The sequence below is a fragment of the Charadrius vociferus genome, unplaced genomic scaffold (assembly GCF_000708025.1).
Source record: "Charadrius vociferus isolate BGI_N301 unplaced genomic scaffold, ASM70802v2 scaffold32, whole genome shotgun sequence".
Lineage (NCBI taxonomy): Eukaryota > Metazoa > Chordata > Aves > Charadriiformes > Charadriidae > Charadrius > Charadrius vociferus.
The window spans coordinates 12823807-12846090 of NW_009647856.1; the positions used below are offsets into that span (position 1 = coordinate 12823807).

At 49.7% G+C, this 22284-nt stretch overlaps 1 protein-coding gene across 1 annotated transcript in view; it reads right to left on the minus strand.

Moving 5' to 3' along the window:
- Positions 1–21973, minus strand: part of AHCYL2 (adenosylhomocysteinase-like 2) — a 39031-nt gene extending 17058 nt beyond the window's left edge. Inside the window, exons 1-6 of the mRNA XM_009883035.1 lie at positions 21920–21973; positions 17843–17951; positions 7022–7165; positions 6205–6305; positions 5700–5802; positions 4669–4763 (exon numbers count right to left, since the gene is read on the minus strand). Of these exons, the coding sequence (XP_009881337.1) occupies positions 4669–4763; positions 5700–5802; positions 6205–6305; positions 7022–7165; positions 17843–17951; positions 21920–21973 (606 nt within the window). The remainder of the gene's footprint in view (positions 1–4668; positions 4764–5699; positions 5803–6204; positions 6306–7021; positions 7166–17842; positions 17952–21919) is intronic.
- Between the last annotated feature and the right edge of the window lie 311 nt (positions 21974–22284).

Below are 22284 nucleotides of genomic sequence, written 5' to 3' on the forward strand. Positions count from 1 at the left end.
CTCCTCCTCCTCCTCTTTGCGGGTCCCCTACACCGACGTTCCAGACTTCTGCCAAGCCAGCCCTTACTAACCCACTGGTGTGGCGTGCAGGTGGCCTAAAATGCAAATGTCAAACCTGGGGAGAAGCATCTCTTCTTGTTGGCCGGTGGTGGAGCCCATCGGGGGGACCCTCTGCCGCCGGAATCAGCCGCCCTCCCAGAAAAACTGAACGCTCCCATCACGCCTCTGCGGCAGAAGGTCCCATCCCGGCCACAGAGATGACATTCCTGAGCTTTGCCACAACATGACGTGGCGGCTGCACGGAGCCACCACTCTTGGCGCCCGTGGGCAAAGAGCTGCTTGGAAACGCTACCTACTGTCACAACCTTTTTCTCCCCTAAATTGCAGGGGTTTCCACTGAAGGCAAATGCTGCTCCTCCACGAGTGTCTGGGAAGCACGTGGTGGTGACCAGAGTCTTCCACCCAGACCCGACCCTTGAGTCTCCAGGGAACCCCCCAGATCCACCTCCCATTCCCAGGTTGGGAAGCGGAGGTGGGTAAGGGTTAAGTGGGCTGAGACGCTCTCCTGGGCCAGCCGAGGTAGGAATTCAGCGTCTTCATTTCATTAATCCCCATTTAATAGGGCACATAATCCTCTTTGGGAGAGAGAATTCTGGGGGTTGGCGGTTTCCTCTTTCCTAGGAGGGCAGGAGATGAAAAAAAACCCAAACCAACAAAAACCCAAACCAAATCGATGGAGGAACGGGTTTGTGATGGAAGGTCAACTCTCTGTAGCAGCCCCGAATGGCCAACCGCAAAGCCCATGGTATGTGCCCTGTATTCCCGCAGTTTTCTCAGCTTTACACAGGTTGTCTTCCCTTCATTCCAATTCTTCCCAGGCCGATTTTTTCCAGGGAAAAAAAAAAAAAAATAAAAAAGGCCTTTATTTGACGTGCAAAGAATTTTTCGTAGAGAAAACCGTCCTGGTGTAGACGTGAGCCTTGCTCCGCCTCTCGGTGCTGCTACCTGACGCCCGCCGAGAGGCACGAGATGCGAAGCGACGCTCCCGGCTGCGGTTCATCGACCTCCCTCCCGATTTTGGCACTTCCATCTCACAGCGGAGCGCGCCGGAGCCGTCGCGCCTGTAAAAAACATCTTCTTGTCACCCCGTGCCTAAAGGGAGACAGAACCGTCTCTTTGGAGTTGGGACCATCCTCTGACCAAAGCACTGGGAGATATCCAGTCCTGCTCCTCCACAGCAGTACTCACCCTGAATTTTTATGATTTTTGACTGATTTGGTGTACCCGTTTCCCATTGGTAGGTGTTTCTCTCGCAGTGCTTTTCTCCCCGAGTAACCAATTTCGCGTTGCTGTCTGCACATAGGGCTGTGAATTCTCACTCCCTCAGTCCTCCCATTTCATGTTTTCTCCAGTAGAAATTCTTCTGGCTCTTCCACGAAAGGAATTGGTGTCTCAGGGTGCCATTGTACAACCTCTCTGAACCCATCTGAGGTCCCGCTGCCACCAAACGTCTCACCTTGTCCCCTCCTTCCAACTCTGTTGGGGCAACAGCCGCTACCGTGGGGCTGATCTCGCCCCGAGCGAGCTGATTAAAATTAGCAAGGATCAGCTCAACGACATTTCTGAAAGTAACACGCTACAGAAAAATGAGTGCTGAAACCGCGAGGAGATGGCAGGAAGGCATAGTCGGAGGCGGTGGCGAAATGCCCCAGCGGCAGCATGGTCCTACATCACTTTGCACTGCAAAGGAAACCAAACTCTCAGCGCTGCAGGTTCAGTGTTTTTCAGAAAAAAAAAACCCAGAACTCTTTAAGCCACTCCTGTCCAGACAGAGCGCTCCTCTAAAGGTCTCCTATTCCCATTAGAAAACCCAAAGTGTCTTTTTTTTTGGAGACTCCCGGTATTTGTGCCTAAGTGTTTCCATGGAGTAGTGCCACGCAGAAGTCCCAAACATCGAATATTCAGATTTCTGGGCTGAAAAACATCCCTCTTTATCTGCATGGGCTGTACAAGGTGAGCTCCATCCCGCCTCACAGCGCCTACGTGGACACGGGATGGGTGGGCGCCAACGAAGCAATGCTGAACAGGACCTGGGGTGTATTTCAAGCCCTGATGTTAAGACAGCACGACTTAGAGCTGAGCTACTTTGACCCATTTTGCTCTCTCTTTGGTAGAAATAGAGATTGCACTTATCTTTATCGAGCTTAACGGTGGAGAAGCCTGGAAACGGAAATGCACGTCCACGCTGTTTTCGTCTCGCATCAGCAAGCACAAGTTGGGTGGATCAACAAGCACAAGTTGGGTGGATCAACCAGTACAAGTTGGATGGATCAACCAGTATAACTTGGGTGGATCAACCAGTATAAGTTGGATGGATCAACCAGTATAAGTTGGGTGGATCAACCAGTATAAGTTGGATGGATCAACCAGTATAAGTTGGGTGGATCAACCAGTATAACTTGGGTAGATCAACCAGTATAAGTTGGATGGATCAACCAGTATAAGTTGGGTGGATCAACCAGTATAAGTTGGATGGATCAACCAGTATAAGTTGGGTGGATTAACCAGTATAAGTTGGATGGATCAACCAGTATAAGTTGGGTGGATCAACCAGTATAAGTTGGATGGATCAACCAGTATAAGTTGGGTGGATCAACCAGTACAAGTTGGGTGGATCAACCAGTACAAGTTGGATACTCATGCTCTGAATTACTCCACACTTTATAAGAATGCGGATTGATTATTTCTCACTGGACAGAGATAGGTGTGTTACTAAATCACTTTTCACAGAGGGAGAATTTCCCATTTGATCCCACCATGGCATGTGGCGTCGCACCGAACATCTCCAAAGCACGGCACGGCCACTAATGATCATCAACGTTGAAAGGTATCATTGGTATTTTGTTGATGGGAAGAGCAGAGAAGACAAGAGACAATGCGGGTGGTGAACCCCTGGCGCAGGTTGCCCCGAGAAGCTGTGGCTGCCCCATCCCTGGAGGTGTTCAAGGCCAGGTTGGACGGGGCTCGGAGCAACCTGGGCTGGTGGGAGGTGTCCCTGCCCAGGGCAGGGGGTGGAACGAGATGATCTTCAAGGTCCCTTCCAACCCAAACCATTGTGTGGTTCTATGAAAAGAGGTTAGATTTGGATTTATACAAAGGTGTTGGGCCGCCAGGAGCAGCAGGTTAGAAACCAGCAGCTCAGGCTCAGTCCTGCAACCTGGGGACGTATCTCCTCAATTCAGGATATTGGGGGAAATTCTCAGTCTCGAGAACAGAAGAGAAGAATACGATGGATGGTCTGAAAAGCTGCCACCAGCACAGGGAGCAGAGTAGGTCCATATTGCTTCAGCCCTGAGACTGGAAGGACTGGAGAGGCTTCTCTGGCCAAGTTTGCCAGCTCAACTCTTCTGAAATAATCATACGAAGAAGATCCTTTCCACACCCGCTCCGCACCCGTTGTCCAGCGTCCTATTTCTTATCTCTTAAAAACCGGACCTCCAAAATCCAGCGTGCAAACCTTTGGAAACTGGTAGATCCCAGGCATTTGGTACTCCCCAGCAACAACTTCCGTGCTCCAGAAGCAGGTCTAAAAATACACTGATGGATAAGAGACGTGTCGCAGGATCAAGAGGTCTGACGAGATCTTAGGCAAGCATAATATGCATATTCTGGTACGTTGACTTCTTCAATTACCGGCATTTTTGATGGGAAATTATTCCTTGAAAAGAAGAAGAAAGCAGCTATCGTGTCTAGACTCAGACTCGTAGCTTGGGGGTGGATTTTTTGACATTCACAGTTCTTTTTAAAAGTGACAGCGAGGAAGTGAGCAGCTGTAGACTGGAAGGGACAAAAAAAAAAAACCAACAGCCTACCTCAAACAAGCTGATATTGGCAAACAGACAATACAGATACACACCTATCTTCCGCCTTTGATTACTTTTCATCTAATTTAGATCATAAGCTCCAGGGCTTAAAACCTGTCGGGTAGTATGATGAAAACCGCACATTTGACAGCTGCAAATTATTCCGCTCACCTCGTTCAGGCTTCTCTGTTTTCCCTAGAAACAAGGGCGGAAGAAACCAGCAAAGTATGGAGTTGGGCTACCTGAGGTTTCGTGTTCGTACAGCGAGGACATCCCCTAAAATCCAATTTCTGTTCTGAGACAGAAGCCTTGCCTTGATAAGAAACATCACATCAACCGAAGCCGTGAATTGAATCGAATACGGTAAAATGGACGCAAACCTTTTTCAGAACATACTGATTTTGAGTCCTTTTTTACTGGCTAGATTAAATGAGTTTTGGTTTCAAGTGTAACGAGCTACTCTGGAAGCAACCTAAGTACCCGACTGCACTAACGCTGCCATGCTGGTTCAGGAAACGGTTACGCAAAACCTTGCTTGGCAGGCGAGATACGCATGCAGAAGTCATTCAACCCACCTCCTCCCTGACTTTACACCTGTGAGACTCAGATAAGTTCATTTCCCGCATCGCGTAGTTAATTGTGAAGCCCTTAGAAGGCAGGTGCCGCGTTAGCGCCAAGCCTTCACTGCTGAGTCAGCTCTAAACCCAGGAGAAAAACACAAACCAGCACCAAACCCTCCACCTTCCCTCTAGACGAGAGCTACCCGTGCTCTCGTGAGAGTGTTTTGCAGTCGGCCCCGTCTCACCATGTTGGGCTGCCATCCTTCGACGTTGACGCAGCGGTCGATGCACCACCAGAAGTCGTCTTCGGATTCTCCCTTCCAGGCGAAGACGGGGAACCCTGGCACAGAGAGGGAGACGGGTGCTAACACAGCCTTAGCAAATCCCATGGGGATCGGCTCACCCTACGGCCACGCGTGATGAACCAGGCTCCCGACACCACCGCAGTCTCGCTTGCAGTCTGACTGTTCAACATCTACCTTCTAGAAGGAGCTTCAGAGACAATACGTTGAAGACACGCGCTGAAGGCAGCAGGTCGGAGTCAGCTTTATCCTTCCTAATTTCTTCCTCTCCCCCATTAAAAAGCTCGAGCCATCAGACGAGAGGGCAAAACACGCCCTCAACATTAACATTTATTTGTAAAATCAAGCTTTGGCTGCGAGTCAGATGTCCTATCTTCCTGCTAGGCGCGTTAGCCACAGATTTACTCAAACGCATTCTGACTCATGAGCAATTAATTATCATTCAGCTTCAGCCAGCAAGACCAGGTAACGGGCAAGCCGGTGGGTTTGGCTTCTTCTGAGTCTCCCAACTCTCACGGTAAAACCTTACCCAGGTAAAATGGGATTTGAATTAAGGTATCTCCCAGTTGAGCAGCAACATGGACACCTTCTGTTTTGCGAATTATATCCCTCCCCAAATTCTCTCTTTCACCCCTTTTAGCCAAAGTTATGACTCAAATGTCTAGAACTGAAATCAAATTTAGCTTGGTTTCCCTCAGCAAAGCAACTTTCAGGTTCACGCAGCTTTGATGGCTACTAATGCGCGCCACCCTCCGTTGTACTACATAATTTTACACTCCGGAGAAAAATCATTCTAAGATTTTCAGAGCAACGGAAGGGATCGATCTCGCGGCGTTTCCCTCCTATAGGTTTATTCTAAATTGAAGAGAATGAAGGAAAAAACTGTAAGACGTAAAGTAAACGAGCTAAACGTGACGGGGCAGTACGGAATCTTTTTAAAACCCGAAAGAACAAAGGAGGGTGAAGTTTCCTACCGCTCTCAGCAAGGGCAGCGGCCACTTCGTTAAGAGTAGAGTAGATGTTGCACGCAGCCCATCGGCACTGCGCACCCAACGCACCAAGGGTCTCCATCAGGACCTGGATTTAAAAAAAAACCAAAATAAATCGGGAAGAGCCACGCAAAGAGCTTTATACAACGCAAAGAGCAAGAGACAACCGGGTTTTTTATTCACTATTTACGGGAAAGCTTCTGGGGGGTATCTGAAGTTGGTTTTAAGCAGCGTCAGGGTCGTTAGAGAGCTGCACAGAAAACAATTCTGCAATATTTTTTTTTTCCCTAAAATTTAAAATGGATGAAAATAAGAACTTCTAAGTATATTATATATGCAGCATATATATGTGTGTGGGTCTGTGTGTGTATATATATATTTTTACATGTATGTTTTATGCATATTTATATATATTTTACCAGCTCAGGGTCTATTTTAGAGGCTAAGCAGTGAGAAAATCCCTGTCTCGAGTTTATTGACGGGGTCTTACAGCTGTCTGCGCTGTAATGTGCGTGCAGCCCACGATCTTGGCCCCGGCCAGCGGCTTCTCTCCCTGAGCTCTCTTCCTCAAAGCCATGAGCGCAGGCATTTCTGAAAGGAAAAATAATAATAATAATAATAAGAAGAAGAAGAAGAAGAAGAAGAAAAGTCATCCATCAGTGCGACGGAAAGAGGGAGGAACAGCCAGCGTCGTTTCTTGCCCCGCTGTCTGGTACGCTCATGAATTCGTGCGGCTGTGGCAGCTCCAAAAAAAAAAGCAAAACCCTTGAGAGCAGGGATGGAATAAGTCATGGCACGCCTGAAATGGACCCAAGAACCCTCTGAGGTCTTTGCCTACTATTTAGGATGCGGCATCAGCACATTTTCAAATTTCTACCCGCCAACACCCAGGTGAGGCTGGAGGAAGACCTACGGAGGATTTGGGACTCGCTGCTCCGATCAGCCTCTCCAACACCCCTCCAACTACCTCAACGCCGCACCGCCTTTGCTACGGATCTTTGGAGAAAATCAGGCTGAACCAAATTTGTCTAATTTATTTGACGGACTTCATCTTCTCTACTGATTTTAACCAAACACGTTTGAGTATAGAGTAGTCCTTCAGTAGTTGATTGGTTGGAGCTACACAGCCCAACGCCGTAACTCCTTCCCATCCCACAAAATCCCATAGAAGTTTTCCCACCTCTAACGGTTACGGTGTCAAGAAATCACCGATACACTGAACCTCGCAAGACGAGGATTTGGGGGAAGGAAGAACCCCGCAAGACAGCCTGGGAGGAGGTGGAGCTTGAGGAACGCGCCCCATTTACCTTGTTCAGCAATTTCAATCTCCCGGCGCCCAAATTCTGCCTGCTTTATGTTTTTCACACAGAAATCGCTGCTGCCTTTGGAGTTCTTCTGCTGCTTGTCTCGGGGGGAGGTCTCATCATCAGAGCTGTCTGTGTAGGAGGCAGCTGGAGGAAGAAAAGGAGGTCAGAGACAGAACAAAATATTCCCTAAAGCCAAATCACCTGCAGCAGAAGGGCGCAGATGATCTGCTGGATGTGCGTCCATGGATGTGCTTCTCCATGTGGACGTGCCAACTCCCCCCGTCCTCAGATGGGATCTCCTCTTCTCCTTACAGTGACCATTTCCCCACAGTCAGCTTTCACCTGCAACGATCTCCACACTCTCGTCTCCCTCTACTGCCACACCACCCCAGAGGTAACCAGTTTGAGCACTGCCCGTGTCCCCCACGGGCTCATCTCCTCATGCATTGCCGCTCCTCTGTGGCCTTCTCCCATCTCTCTTCCGGAATGTTAAACCTTTACAGCTCTCCGATAGCCAACAAAAAAGCTTATTAATGTCCTGAGTACTTCCAAAACATTCAGAGTTGTAATTTAAGACAGGACAGATACACGACCTTACTTCATTTTAAATGACAGCGTGGCAGAACCTGCAAGTTAATTATTATTCAGTTATGGTGGTATTCCCAGCTCTTGGGTTTGCTCGAATTCAGCCTTCCTCAAAAAGGGCAATGGCCACCAGTCGCTGCTTGGGAGGCTCTCATGGAAAGGTAGGAAGAAACTTCTTCATTGAGAAGATAATGGAGATCTTATTGCGGCCTTCCAGTCCCTAAAGGGGCTCCAGGAGAGCTGGGGAAGGACTTTTTACTGGGGCATGTAGTGACAGGACGAGGGGGAATGGCTATAAACTGGAAGAGGGCAGGTTTAGATTAAACATTAGGAAGAAGTTTTTCACTGTGAGGGTGGTGAGGCACTGGAACAGGTTGCCCAGAGAGGCTGTTGAGGCCCCATCCCTGGAGGTGTTCAAGGCCAGGCTGGACATGGCCTTGGGCAACCTGGTCTGGTGGGAGGTGCCCCTGCCCAGGGCAGGAGGGTTGGAACTCGATGATCTTCAAGGTCCTTTCCAACCTAAACCATTCTATGATTCTGTGATAATGCAACATTGGCACAGGTTGCCCGGAGAGGTGGTAGCTCTCCATCCTCGGAAGACTTCATGAACTGGTTAGAGAGCGCCATGGCTCACCTGATCCTGTGTTGACAAGGTCCTGCTCTGAGTGGGCCGAGGGGCGAGAAGAACTTGGCGGTTCCCTTCAACCAACATCTCTGTACCTCTACAGACAGCTCAATCCAGCCCTCAGATTTTCCCCTTCTTTTCTATTATAAATAACAAACACTTGGAGACGTTATTCTGGATCTTCTTTAAGCCCTCCTCCCTCTTGCTCTTTCGATAAGAGAAGAGGAAGAAAGACGGCACCACTTCTCTTGGTAGTAGGGAGCCTACAGGGGACGGCAAACATACGGTCTCACAGAATCACTTTATGTTTCTTGTTGAAGACATTACGTGGGTACTGGGTATGGACGTGCACATGAACACAGATTTAATTACTGTTGCTGCTCAGTGGAGAACGGATTGAGAGCCGCCCTGAGGAGAAGGACCTGGGGGTGCTGATTGATGAGAAGCTCAACAGGAGCCAGCAATGTGCGATCGCAGCCCAGAAGGCCAACTGGATCCTGGGCTGCATCAGAAGTGTGGCCAGCAGGTCAAGGGAGGGGATTCTGCCCCTCTGCTCCACTCTCCTGAGACCCCACCTGGAGTGCTGCCTCCAGCTCTGGAGTCCTCAACATAAGAAGGACATGGACCTGCTGGAGCGGGTCCAGAGAAGGGCCACGAAGATGATCTGAGGGCTGGAGCACCTCTCCTATGAGGAGAGGCTGAGGGAGTTGGGGCTGTTCAGCCTGGAGAAGAGAAGGCTCCGGGGAGATCTGATTGCCACCTTCCAGTACCCAAAGGGGCTCCAGGAGAGCTGGGGGAGGACTTTTTACTGGGGCATGTAGTGACAGGACGAGGGGTAATTGCTATAAACTGGAAGAGGGCAGGTTTAGATTAAACATTAGGAAGAAGACTACTTGCTATAGACTACTTGCCTAACCAAAAGTTTGGAGGACGTCCATAGGAAAGGAAGACAGTTATAGAATCATAGAAGGGTTTGGGTTGGAAAGGACCTTGAAGATCACTGAGTTCCAACCCCCCTGCCATGGGCAGGGACACCTCCCACCAGACCAGGTTGCCCAAGGCCACCTCCAGCCTGGCCTCGAACACCTCCAGGGATGGGGCCTCAACAACCTCTCTGGGCAACCTGCCCCAGTGCCTCACCACCCTCACAGGGAAAAACTTCTTCCTAATGTTTAATCTAAACCTGCCCTCTTCCAGTTTATAGCCATTCCCCCTCGCCCTGTCACTTCGTGCCCTAGCAAAAAGTCCTTCCCCAAAAGAAGAGGTAGCAGAAAGGGTGAGCGCTCCTCACACAGTGTCATAGGAAGAATGGCATGGTTGAACCCATGGTCTTCTCACCCCCCACCAACGTTCCCAAAGAGCTTCAGCTTTCCAGAGGCATCCAGACCTCACGTGCAGATTGATACCCAGAGCCCCTTCAGAGAACTCGGAGTAAAGGCAAACCACCCCTCCACCCACCGTTCCAACGGCTCCGTCCGCATTTTCACGCCACAAAACCCAAACCAAGGAGTTAAGCCCTTCCCCCCCTCCCCCATGCACGACCACGGGTTTGTCTTTCCCGCAGCACCCCGCAAGCTGATTACTTTCCCTTCTGGCTCGCGTGAAGAGCTTGAATGATTCCAAGTTTAAAAAAAAAATAATAAAAAAATCAAGCTTAGCGCTGCCGCTGTCGGTGCGCCAGGCTCCCCGAGACCCACTCGGGTCTTAATCCGCTTACCGGAGGAGAATTATGCATTGCTGAAATTTCTCCGCAAAGACTCCCTCCTCAGCGGGGTGCGAAAGGCAAGTCCGACCCTGCAAACAACCGCGCCGACGGCAATGTATTTCTGAATTTGTGCACTCTTGGAAGGAGCGGGAGCCTGGCTTAATAACAAAAGAGCACCTTATACAATACCAAGTCCCCGTATATCAAGGACTCCAGAAGGATTCATTAGTTAAAGGAGGATTATTGCCTTGAAGACAGCTAATCTGCGCAGAGGTTTCTTTAAAACTATAGATCTCGGTTCTGGGGGTTGAAAGTAATTTTTTTTGAACAAAAACCCCCCATCTAGATGGTACCCAGATTTCCATATTTTTTTTGAACCAAAAACCCCCATCTAGGTGGTACCCAGATTTCCATATTTTTTTGAACCAAAACCCCCATCTAGATGGTACCCAGATTTCCATATTTTTTTTGAACCAAAAACCCCCATCTAGATGGTACCCAGCTTTCCATATTTTTTTTGAACCAAAACCCCCATCTAGATGGTACCCAGATTTCCATATTTTTTTGAACCAAACCCCCCATCTAGATGGTACCCAGATTTCCATATTTTTTTTGAACCAAAAACCCCATCTAGATGGTACCCAGATTTCCATACGTAGATGGTTCTTTACTGTTCCATACGTATAATATATAACAGTATGTACAACACTACGGTAATTAAACGAATACTGCAGTATAATAGCGTGCTAATATTTAATAGCAAAGTTTGCCCTTGCTTTCCTGTAAAACGAAAACCACGTACAGAAAGGAAAGGATTCCTAGCACCTGTAATCTAGAAATCTCCAATTAACTGATGGGATATCCTAAATATCGTCTCAAATCACCCAAAATTTGATTAATGAAAGCTTCGTAACCAGGGTTGGCATTCCACAGCGCCGCGCCATTTTAATACAAATTGTATTATTTCAAAGAGAACGACACGAAACGAGCAGCAGGACTCAGGCACTGTCACCCGGCGGAAAAATGTCTGGGGGAAAAGGAGACACCCGCAGCCCGTGTCCTGACCCGGCAAAGACCAGGTCAGAACCCAAATTCAGCAAAATTTTAGCTTTGCTAATATTTTAGATGAGGATCCACTCACACCTCTAATATCGACATCGGTACGGGCAAAAAAGGGGCAACCTGCCCCTGTTTCAGCCCGATTAAAAAAAAAACTAACCACCAAATCTTGTTTCTTTTCTGCACAACCTTTGGGAAGTTATGAAACAGCACGAGGACGAAGCCAATCGCCTTTAATTAAAGATATTACTGTTCTAATCTCATTTCGGTGCCCGCGGAACGGGCATGCGGTACATAATACACAGCGCTGAGCGCTTTAGTGTTCCAAGCGCTGGGCTGATATAAACCAGCTGATCCCCCAAAATCTTTGTTCCAGCAGATAGCGATTATCTGAGTCTTGCAGAAAGGGAAAGAAGAGTTACCGAAATTTAAGCGATTTGCCCAGCGCGACGCCGAAACGTCTCTCCCACCCACCCCGTACTCCAACACTGCGCTGTCGCGTCGGCGCCTTCCCCGGGTTTGCAATAGCAGATGCCGATAAACGCCGCGGGGCGTCATCGGGCGTATGAACCACTCCCAAACGGCGCAGAAAACAATTAATCCCCCCGATAAGAAAAATTACTCATTTTAAATGAAGTGGAACAGCTACAGAAAACGGGCGGCTTGCGGCAAGGGTAACGGGAGACGAGACTTGCCCTTCTAATTCGAAGAGTCGGGTCAGCGCGGATCATTTGTATTTTCATTCTTCGTACTTTGCAGCAACCAAGTGATAAAGTTTTCACGTTCAACGGTGTCTCTGCTGGTTTTCCAGAGAATCACACAACGGTTTGGGTTGGAAGGGACATCTAAAGGCCATCTAGTCCAACCCCCTGCCATGAGCAGGGACACCTTCCACTAGATCAGGTTGCTCAGAGCCCCGTCCAGTCTGGCCTGGAATGTTTCCAGGGATGGGGCAGCCACCACCTCTCTGGGCGAACTGGGCCAGGGATTCACCACCCTCATTTTCCCCTTTAGTGCTTCTAGCAAAGCCCAGTTAGGGACTCATTACATGCTGGAGTACTCTGCTCCACATCACAACTTCACAGATCGTTCGTATTTTGGAGACCAGCCGATGATTTTGATGGAACTTTTCCAGATTTGATGGGCAGGAAGAGCAAGAAACCGCCGGTTGTTTGCAGAGATGCTGTTTCCACACCCAGACCTCTCTTGCATCACTAAACCGGCACCGGCACCTCCCCATCACTCGGGGCAGAGGTGCTGGGACTACCAGCTCCCCACCAAGCACGTCTCGGGGAAGCATCACTTGACTTTTGCTTACTTCTTCACTCATGCCCACCATCTCCAAACCTTGGGACCTCTACACACCTCTTGCGTGTCCAGAGAAGGGCAACGGAGCTGGTGAGGGGTCTGGAGCACACGTCTGATGAGGAGCGGCTGAGGGACCTGGGGTTCAGCCTGGAGAAAAGGAGGCTGAGGGGAGACCTTCTCGCTCTCTACAGCTCCCTGAAAGGAGCAGGTAGCGATGTGGGGGTCGGTCTCTTCTCCCACATAACAATCATAGACTCATAGAATAGTTTGGGTTGGAAGGGACTTTGAAGATCACTGAGTTCCAACCCCCCTGCCCTGGGCAGGGACACCTCCCACCAGCCCAGGTTGCTCCAAGCCCCGTCCAACCTGGCCTTGAACACCTCCAGGGATGGGGCAGCCACAGCTTCCCGGGGCAACCTGCCCCAGGGGCTCACCAATAGTGATAGGACATGAGGAAATGGCCTCAAGTTGTACCAGGGAAAGTTTAGATTGGATATTAGGAAAAATTCCTTCACCCAAAGGGTTGTCAGGCGTTGGAAAAGGCTGCCCAGGGAGGTAGTGGAGTCACCATCCCCGGAAGGATTTAAAAGACGTGTAGACGTGGCGCTGAGGGTCATGGTTTAGCGGTGGTTTTGGCAGCACGAGGTTAACGGTTGGACTTGTTGATCTTAAAGGTCTTTTCCAACCTAAATGATTGTATGATTCTATAATTGCTCCCCTCCATTATCATCTCTCTGTTCCTCATGCTGCTGCTTTTCCCATCCCACGAGGGCTTAATGGGTTCTTTAGACTGTGCTCAGCCCTAAAAGGAGAATGACAAAGATCCACGCCGAGAGGTACCAATGGGATTTCTCTACCCATCCTGCAACCGTCCTGAGAACAGGTCTTCTGTCTTGACTGTCAGCCTAGCGGCTTTCATTAGGAGGGAAATATAATACTTTCACCAGCTAATTAATTGCAATTGCCAGGAGATGCTAAGTGCAAGGGGCGGAGGAGAATTCCCCGAAGTTGCTCCAAGTTCTTTCAGCCGTGAACGGGGAGCAAACACGATGACATTAGCCAGGCGAAGCAGCCTATTAGTCTTTAAAAATGACAGTCGTAAAACGTACCCTGCTGATTAGATAGCGGATGGAGTTGGAAAACCCAAACAAATGTTCCATTAATCACAGACCTGTATTAGAGAAGCCAAATCATTAGTGCCAGCTTAAAACACGCTACTGAAGATGATAACGTTACAAACACAACCCAGGCGGCTTACAAAGCGTGAGCAGAGCCCGGGCTGATGCCTCTCTGGAGAGGACGTGGTGTGCATGTTCCTCAAGTTCTCCTAAAAGCTCTTCCTGTGGGAACACAGCCACTGCAGGGGTGATGGGTCAAATCAGGTTGTCCCCAACCTTTGGGGGGCTCCTCCAAGCTTCTGGAGGTTCCTCCAAGCGTGCAAGGCAGCATGAAAGAAGAAACAACCCAAGAGCCGGGAAAGGAGACAAAGAACAATCGCTCATTCTACAGGAACCAGAGCAAAGCCATTGGACTGCGCGTGGCTTTCGCCGTTCATGTGCCCAGGATCAGATCACAACCTCCAGCAGTTGCATCTTCTGGAAACGGGCACCTGCCTCTTGCCAGAAGTGGAGAGGACAGGATAACTAAGCCTCTTCCACCAGTTACCTTTGCTCTTCTAAACCTGGGCTGCTGAAAAAACGTGAAAAGCTTGTAGGTCCTCACGTAGCGTGTTTTTCATGTTGTGCACAGGCAACGACCTCCATTATGGGCAATGCCCTACTGCCGAAAAGTTCATGTGTATCATACATAGAATCATAGAATTGCTGAGGTTCGAAGGGACCTTTAAGATCATCAAGTCCAACCATTACCCTACCCTGACAAAACCACACCTAGACCACGTCCCCACGTACCACATCTACCCTTTTTTTAAACATCTCCAGAGATGGCCAATCCACCGCCTCCCTGGGCAGCCCATTCCAATGTTTAATAACCCTTTCAGTGAAAAAATGTTTCCTAATATCCAATCTGAACCTCCCCTGACATAACTTGAACCCATTTCCTCTCGTCCTATCACTTGTCACCAGGGAGAAGAGCTCAGCCCCCACCTCGCTACCCCCTCCTTTCAGGTAGTTGTAGAGGGTGATAAGGTCTCCCCTCAGCCTCCTCTTCTCCAGGCTGAACACCCCCAGGTCCCTCAGTCGTTCCTCATAAGACGTGTCCTCCAGACCCCTCACCCGCTTTGTAGCCCTTCTCTGGACATGCTCCAACACCTCAATGTCCATGGGAGGCTTTATCTTCTTTGTTCCCAACACGTAGCACGAGAACAGGGACGTTCCCTACAGCTTCAACAGCCAAGACCTACTGGGACTTCAGACGGGCATCAACTTCAGCTGTAGTTATCAGCTACATCCACCCTGGGAAACAAAACAGGCACGGAACTGGTCTCCGGTGGTGGGGCTGGCCGGCACAGCAGAGCTCAGCTCACATCTACCCGTGCGCACAACCAGACGCCGTGGAGAGCCCTGCGTGAGCCCATGGGCTCTGTCCTGCCTCCTTCAACGGCAGACACGCAGCTGGAAGCTGCAGGTGGGATATGGCCAAAAATACCCTCACGCGAGCCAATGTGGGTGGGCTACCTTCAGATTTGATCTTCGGCCACAGGCCCTCAGCGCGCAGAACGGGACTCATCCGTGGCCAGCAAACTCTGCAACCGAAAACCAACCGCAGCTCACAGCACGCCATCTACCCCAAAGCAGAATTATTTCTTGTTATACGCAAGGTACCTGGGCGAGAGGCTCAGGGTTGTATGTGCCTTTGAGATCTTCTTGTCTCTGAGGCTCCAAACTACCAGATTGTCCTCAAATACGCTGTGACCTGCCAAGTATCAAAAAAATGCATCCATGTCACGGACAGGGACTAAGTGAAGGACTGTGGTGGAGCCTCACCATAAACATTCCTTATTCTCCGTGTCTCCGGCATAAAGCCAGACCTCGGCAATGTCTGCAGCTTGACCTTGGCCACCACCCTGAATACCCATCTGAGAGATCTTGACGGTACTCCACCGTGAGGTGGGGTGCATCAAGAAGAGTGTGGCCAGCAGGTGGACGGAGGTCATTCTCCCCCTCTGCTCTGCCCCGATGAGTCCACATCTGGAGCACTGTGTCTAGTTCGGGGCTCCCCGGGTCAAGAAGGACAGGGAATTGCTGGAGAGGGTCCAGCAAAGGGCTACGGAGATGATGAGGGGAGTGGAGCATCTTTCTGATGAGGAAAGGCTGAGGGACTTGGGGCTGTTCAGTCTGGAGAAGAGAAGACTGAGGAGGATCTTCTCAATGCTGATAAATCCTTCAAGGGAGGTGCCGGGGGGATGGGAACGGTCTTTTCCCAGTGGTGCCCAGTGACAGGACAAGAGGGAACGGGCACAAACGTGACCATGAGTCTCCCACTCTGGAGCCATTCCAAACCCACCTGGACGCTGTCCTGTGCCACTGCTGGAGGTGCCCCTGCTCTGGCAGGGGGTGGCACTGGGGGAGCTCCAGAGGCCCCTTCCAACCCCCCACCAGTCTGTGATTCTGGGATTCTGTGAGTTTTGGTACACGTCACCAGAAACACCAGATCATTTGCCTTCACAGTCATGAGGAACAGAGGAATAATACCTCCTCCAGTTTCAAGTTGCTTACACCTCCATTCTTTGCAGCCTTGCGTTGGAAGCTGATTTCTTCTGCATCTTCTTCAAGGAGCCAGGACCAGGAGGGGATCAGAGGCATTAAGACTTCTTGAGGGATGGGGAATTGGATCCAAATTCCTTTCTGTGACAGTCTCAGCTCAGACAGTAGTGTAACATTTCAGGTAGCAAGCAGTATTCCCTTCAAAGTGCCAAGGACGGACCTACCCTGAATGCTTCGAGAGCATCCCTGATGACCTCTCCCTATTCCTGCAAAACCACTGTCCTCATAACCAACTCCTGAAGCGACATGAGGTCTCCAGCTCAGTATTGGTACTTCGTGACACATTCAGAGGCAAAGAAAAGAGGACACCGGAAGGTGCGGTACGACACCAGTCCCATGTGGGTGTTACTGGACTGGGGTAAATTTAGCTGAAGGTGCCACTTGGGGGCGTATTGTTTTATTGAATGGGCCGGTGACGTTCCTACTTGTTGGGAAGTGTGGTGGCACCAAGTTTCCTCGGCACTCTGGTGTCACAGCAACTTATTTGCTGAATCAACCGATGCTAGAGACTGTTTGTGAAGTGCGGGGCAGCTTCAACTTCTCCACTCAAAGCCAAGGTAAGTCTTAGCAGTCGTTCTCTCAAAGACACGCTCTTTCCTCTAAGGAAAAATGCCAATTTCCACCAGAAGACTTGTTTTCAGGACCTTCTTGTGCTGCCTTTTTTTTGCATCAGCACTAAATGTTAAATGCTTGCTTGCTGAATGTTTGATTTCTAAATGTTGAATGTATGATGGATGGGGCACTCAACGAAATCAATATGGTTTTCGTGGGGATCTACCTTTGATTGGGTGTTACAAAATCTTCACGGACTGCTCCGGAAATTAAGTTTCAGTTGTCTACATCGAAAATGATGTCTAGTCAAAGAAAAGAAAACAATCTGAACACCGACACAGGACAAAACAAAACTTTGCTGTGACACGTTCTCAAAGGAACGAGCCTGCCGCCGGGGGGGACCAGAGCCTGAAGGTTTCTGGATATCACCGTGCAACCACCAAATACTAGCCCAGACAAACCAAGTTTCCAGAACCAACCTTCATAAATACACTTGGGCCTTCAGAAGAGCCCTGAAATTTAAAATAAAATAAAAAAACCCCAACGAACCCAACTTCCTTCCCTGTTGAGTTCCCACAAGCGCAGCTAGCAAGACCAACCAGCAAGTCCACCGCTCACTAAAAGTTTCATTTCACAGATTCTAGCAGGAAAAACACAGAAGACACACGTGGCCTTCAAAGGTCACCATTGGTCTTCCAAAGACTCTGATTTCACGTGCAATGGGTGAGTCCACACCTACAGTGGGATCCACATGGACTTATTCAAGAACGGGAAGGGAAGATGACATGCAAGCATGGATGCAACAGGAACACGGTTTTGCTGAGCCTGGAAGGAAAAGGATGGGGAAGAGAGGAGGAAAGGCAGCAGCCACCACACATCAGGGCTACAGGGAGGCACCAGAAGTGTTAAGAGCAGCACAGTAACTTAATTTTCCATCCAATTATACGCAAAGATGAAAAAAAAAGGAACAACTCTCTTCCCACGCCTTCCCTCCGACACTGCCGACTACGCAGCAGAACCGGGAGATCTTTGAGACAAACCCCGTGGTCTGCAGAGACACGGCAAGAGGATGGAGCTGATCACAGGAGCACAGGACATCTCGAGTTGGAAGGGACCCATAAGGATCACCGAGTCCAACCCCCTGCTCCTCGCAGCAGCGTAACTGGACATAACTTTGCACAACTGTAAAATATTTCAGTTGGCTTTTAAATAATCTTAAACTTCGAATTATGACAACGAAGAGGCCCGACCCCCCCACACACCTGAGCTGTAGCTGTCTGTCGAGGACTGCGAGATGGAGCGGGAGAGCGAACGGCGGCCGATCTTCGTCGGGCGCTTGTTGAATTCTTGCTTTTGGTCAGCGAACTGGATCTGTTCAAAGAAACGTAGAGTTAAGTCAGATGCAAAAACCCACCAGCCTGATACAGAAGGTTAATCCCAAGAACCCAAAGGCTTGAGCAGACACCGCCACCATCTCCGTTACGGGCTGAATCGCAATTCCTATTACTTAATTGCGGACAGGGCACGCTAAATTGCCTCCTCCATTTAATTTCAGACCCTCCACCAGATGCAGCACTGACGCACTTGTCTTTTAAATTTCTGGAGCTCCTCTTTTAACCACACGAATTAGAAAGCCCCATTACACACAAACTTGCTTTTCCAAAACGCTACCGATAAGGGTTATTCATCGCAAGAGAAGCCCCGTTAGGGCCACCCAACATTCGCAAGCGCTGACCTATCTTGCAGCGTTTATTGCGGTGACGGGTACGAGACGCTCCCCGTTTGCTGTACGAAATGCAAAAGGCAAAAATAAAACCACTTTGAGTAACGAACGCTGCTTCCAGCTGCCCTCTATATGAAGAAACATCTGAGATTAGATACATCACTGAAGGCTGTTGTGACTGTCGGGAGCACGGACGCCTGGAGAACACAGGTATTTCATAGCGTTGTATTTAAGAGTACACAACTTTACGCAAGAAATGAAGGATAAGGCATGTAAAGGAAGCAATGTGAAGGCTGGTGAGATGTAATTTCCACGTTGGAGAGGAGGAACCAACTATCATCTGCCAGCAACATCTACAATAACACCGCAGCAATGGACGCAACACCAACATTTTGTGGTATTTTGCCTCTACCCTCTTTTTTAATGGAGCTCACCTCATTGCAACCCATTGCCGTGGATGACAAATAGCGACCTGCTCAACCCCAGATGAAGAATCGAGCCCGTTCCCATTCCAATCATCACTGAGGAATGACGGTTTCAGACTCTCCGGGAACATCTGTGAGGTCCCAGGACCAGCAGCGGGTCTGAGAGCAGCCCAGCACAACCAGGGTCAGCCCTGCCCGTGTTACGGCCGCGATAACTGCCCCACCGAGAGATAAATACTTATTTTTAAGTCAGCAGAGCTGATCTGCTGCAAAGCCGGCAAAGGACAGAAGAGGAAAGTGAAGAAGTGTCACTTTTATCTGGAGGAAAATGACATTTAACATTGGTATTGGTAGAAGAACCTCTTCATCCAAGCTTCATTTTCCTCCTGCCCTTGGCTGAAAAGAACAGCAAAAAGGCCAAATAATCAGTATTTCCTTACCATAAACTGCCCAAATCCAGGTTTTCACATAAACCAAACACCTGCTCCTACAGATGACTATCAGCAATTTTACAGCAGGAACTCAACCCTTCCATGCCCCATTGACGTGCACCTCGGGTTGAACTTGTCTTCACCCCTTCTCCGCTCACATCAGCTCCAACCTTTGGTCCCTGACCCCGAGGGGCGTCGCGAGCATCGGACACAGCTCAACAGACCCTAAAACTGCTCAGAGCCCACCCGCTGCGCCCAGGGGACACAGCGCGTCACAAAACCACGCCACCAGCTCAACATCCCCTTTAATTCTCTCCATACGTGGCTGCTGGGCCGTATTTAAGCATTCGGGAGAACAGGCTTATTGTTTTAGGAAATATTTTAACTCCCAGTGCTCATCGCTTTGCAAGCCAGCCACCGGTGCTCCCAACGCGTTTACGATCCGTGCTACACCTCAGGGGAGTTGGAAACACGACTTCCAACTGCAAATCTCCTTGGACTTTGCTACGAGCGTTAACCGACTCAATCTGGTGCAACGGGATTAAATATTTACATCTCCTAAATACCGAAGGCCATTAATTGGGTCTATTAACTAACCTCTTGGGGTATTTTGAGAAGTTAGTTGTGTTTAAAGAAGTCACCTAACCATAAAGAACTTGATCCCATGCTGGGAACTCAAACACCAGCTCAGTGGTTCCAGTAGCAGCACTGGCCATTGCACTTGGGACGGGCTGGTGATGCTACAGAGCTGGTATCCAGCTTTTGGGACCAGTAAGGGAAGGAAAAAGGCGCTGGGGGTCTCAGGTGGCGAATTCGGAGTCCCCTGTGAAGCCAAGTCTGAGCTGGTCTGGGGACGGACGGCTCAAGCTGCTGGGGAGGGGGAAAGGACCTGGGAGAGGATTTGCAGCAGCACCTGGAAGCTCTAATTTCTTTCTTTTTTTTTTTTTTTTCCCTGCTAATCTTAAGCTGAAGAACAGAACGACACTGGATCAGGAAACACACAGGGGAGAAAAAAAACACCCCACATCAAACTCATATTACAGTCAAGAGTTGCGTTGAGGATTAACACCTCTGATCCCGGTGGGACGGGGTCTTTGCATACACACACCATTATTTTTTTTTATTCCTTTTCTAAGAAGTTGTTGGCCTGAAATAACTTTTCTTTTTTTCTTTTTTTCATTTAAAACAAATCCCTCGACAGCTGAGCAGCATCATCAAAGCATCAGGTTATTTGTGCGAAACGATGCTCTCGGCAAAGTGAGACGGGCTGGAAGTCTAACAAAGGGTGAATAAGTCATATTATAATTAACATTTTCCTTTCCCGCATCATCTCGTCAAGGACGTCCAACACAACTACTTCAACCCACACAGTAATACTGATAATCACATCCAGAGCTCTCCAAGTACTTCCACATCCATGGCAAATACGTGCCCAAAAGCAAAGTAAGTTGAACCAAATTCGGCAGAACTAGAACTAGACTTTATAATAAACCCCGCCCTCAACCTCTTCGAGGGTTTACACCCTTTAAACGCTGCCACAGGTTGGGTTCGGGTTGAGCTGCGCAAGGCATTGGGGTGGCAAGAGGTGGAAGGAGGCATCAGGAGAGGAGAACGTTGGGAAGGGGCATCTGCTCAGCTCCGCTTTCAGCAGGCCTTGAACCTTCACCAACTCTGGTGGCTTTATCCTTCCAACAACGGAGAGAGCGGGCAGGGAGGGATGCTGGAACTCCATTTATTTAAGATTTAGCGTATCCACCATCATTCAGTGCTAGAGTTTGCACGGCGTGGATGTGTGAAGGGTACAAAGCGCCGGCAGGGACAGAATCATAGAATAGTTTAGGTTGGAAGGGACCTTGAAGCTCATCTAGTTCCAACCATGCCATGATGTACCCTCCAGCCAGTTTCCACAAGACATCTTCATTTTTGAGTTGAAATCTCAGCGACACACACTCCCATCCAGCCAGAAGGAGACAACCACACTTTGCTCACCCAGACCAAAACTCTGGTTTAAATCCCGACCCAGCGGCACAAGGTGACCGACGGCACAACACCCCGGCTGGAAAGACGGGGAGGGCATTCCAGACGGGGACGAGAACGGGGATTTGGTTCCTGGTTGAACTCGTTCAGCTCAAACCGAAACGCCTCTGAAGGCAACAGCTGACTCAGCATGGGCTAAAGCTCAACGGAGAGACCGTGACGCCTTTGGGAGCTGCAGCCGCTCGTGTTTAGGAGTCCAACCTGCTCTGCAGCCGCTACTTTCGACCTCCAGTGGGGAAAAAAACAGGCTGAAAAGCCTCACCTCCAGAGGTACAAGGGGTTAATGGCTTCTGCAGGCAGGTGCGTGCTCATCACATTTCAAATGAGCCAAGTCTCACCCGGACCTGAGGTTTCCACCACGAAGAATGGCTCTACGCTACTACACCGAGCAAAAAAAAAACCCTCGCCGTCCAAGGTCTTCTCGGCCAACCTCCCTGCTCGCAAAGCCGTCGCCTCCTCCGGCCACGGCGCTCCGAAGAGCAACCCCGGAGGAACCCGTTGGGCTCAACGCTTCATCGTTTCCAACCTCCCGCTCCCGAGAGAAAACTGGGGAGAAGTCCTCCGGTGATGGGGCTTTTTCTCTAAGCAGGGGGTGCCGCCAGAAATAAGTGATTGGGGGGGACGGACACAGGAAAGAAATGAGGGGGAAAAAAAGGGCATAGAGAGAAACGGATGTACTTTTAAATAGAAAAATGACATTACGGCACGAAAGACTGCCCTCACCTGGGCTTTAATCCCCGAATCTCCGTTCACGTTGTATTTCTTCTTGTTCGGCATGACGGCATCACCCACAGCCCCTCCGCACCGTCTCCCGCCGGGGCGGGGGCTGCCCCATCATTTATCCCTCCCGATCCCCATCCGGCCCGCTCTGGTTCCAGCCGCGGGGTGGAGGGAGGGAGGGAGGAAGGAAAGGAGGGAGGGACAGGGAAGGACCCCCAGACTTAATGAGGCGTCCCGCCGAACAAGCCCTACTTCTGTTTTATGTAGAATTACGGCGCTTTACCTGACCTCTAGACAGTTCGCGGCAGTTCTGAATGTGGCCCGGCTTGTGCGCGCATAACAATAGCGTATTTATATAACCAGAACAT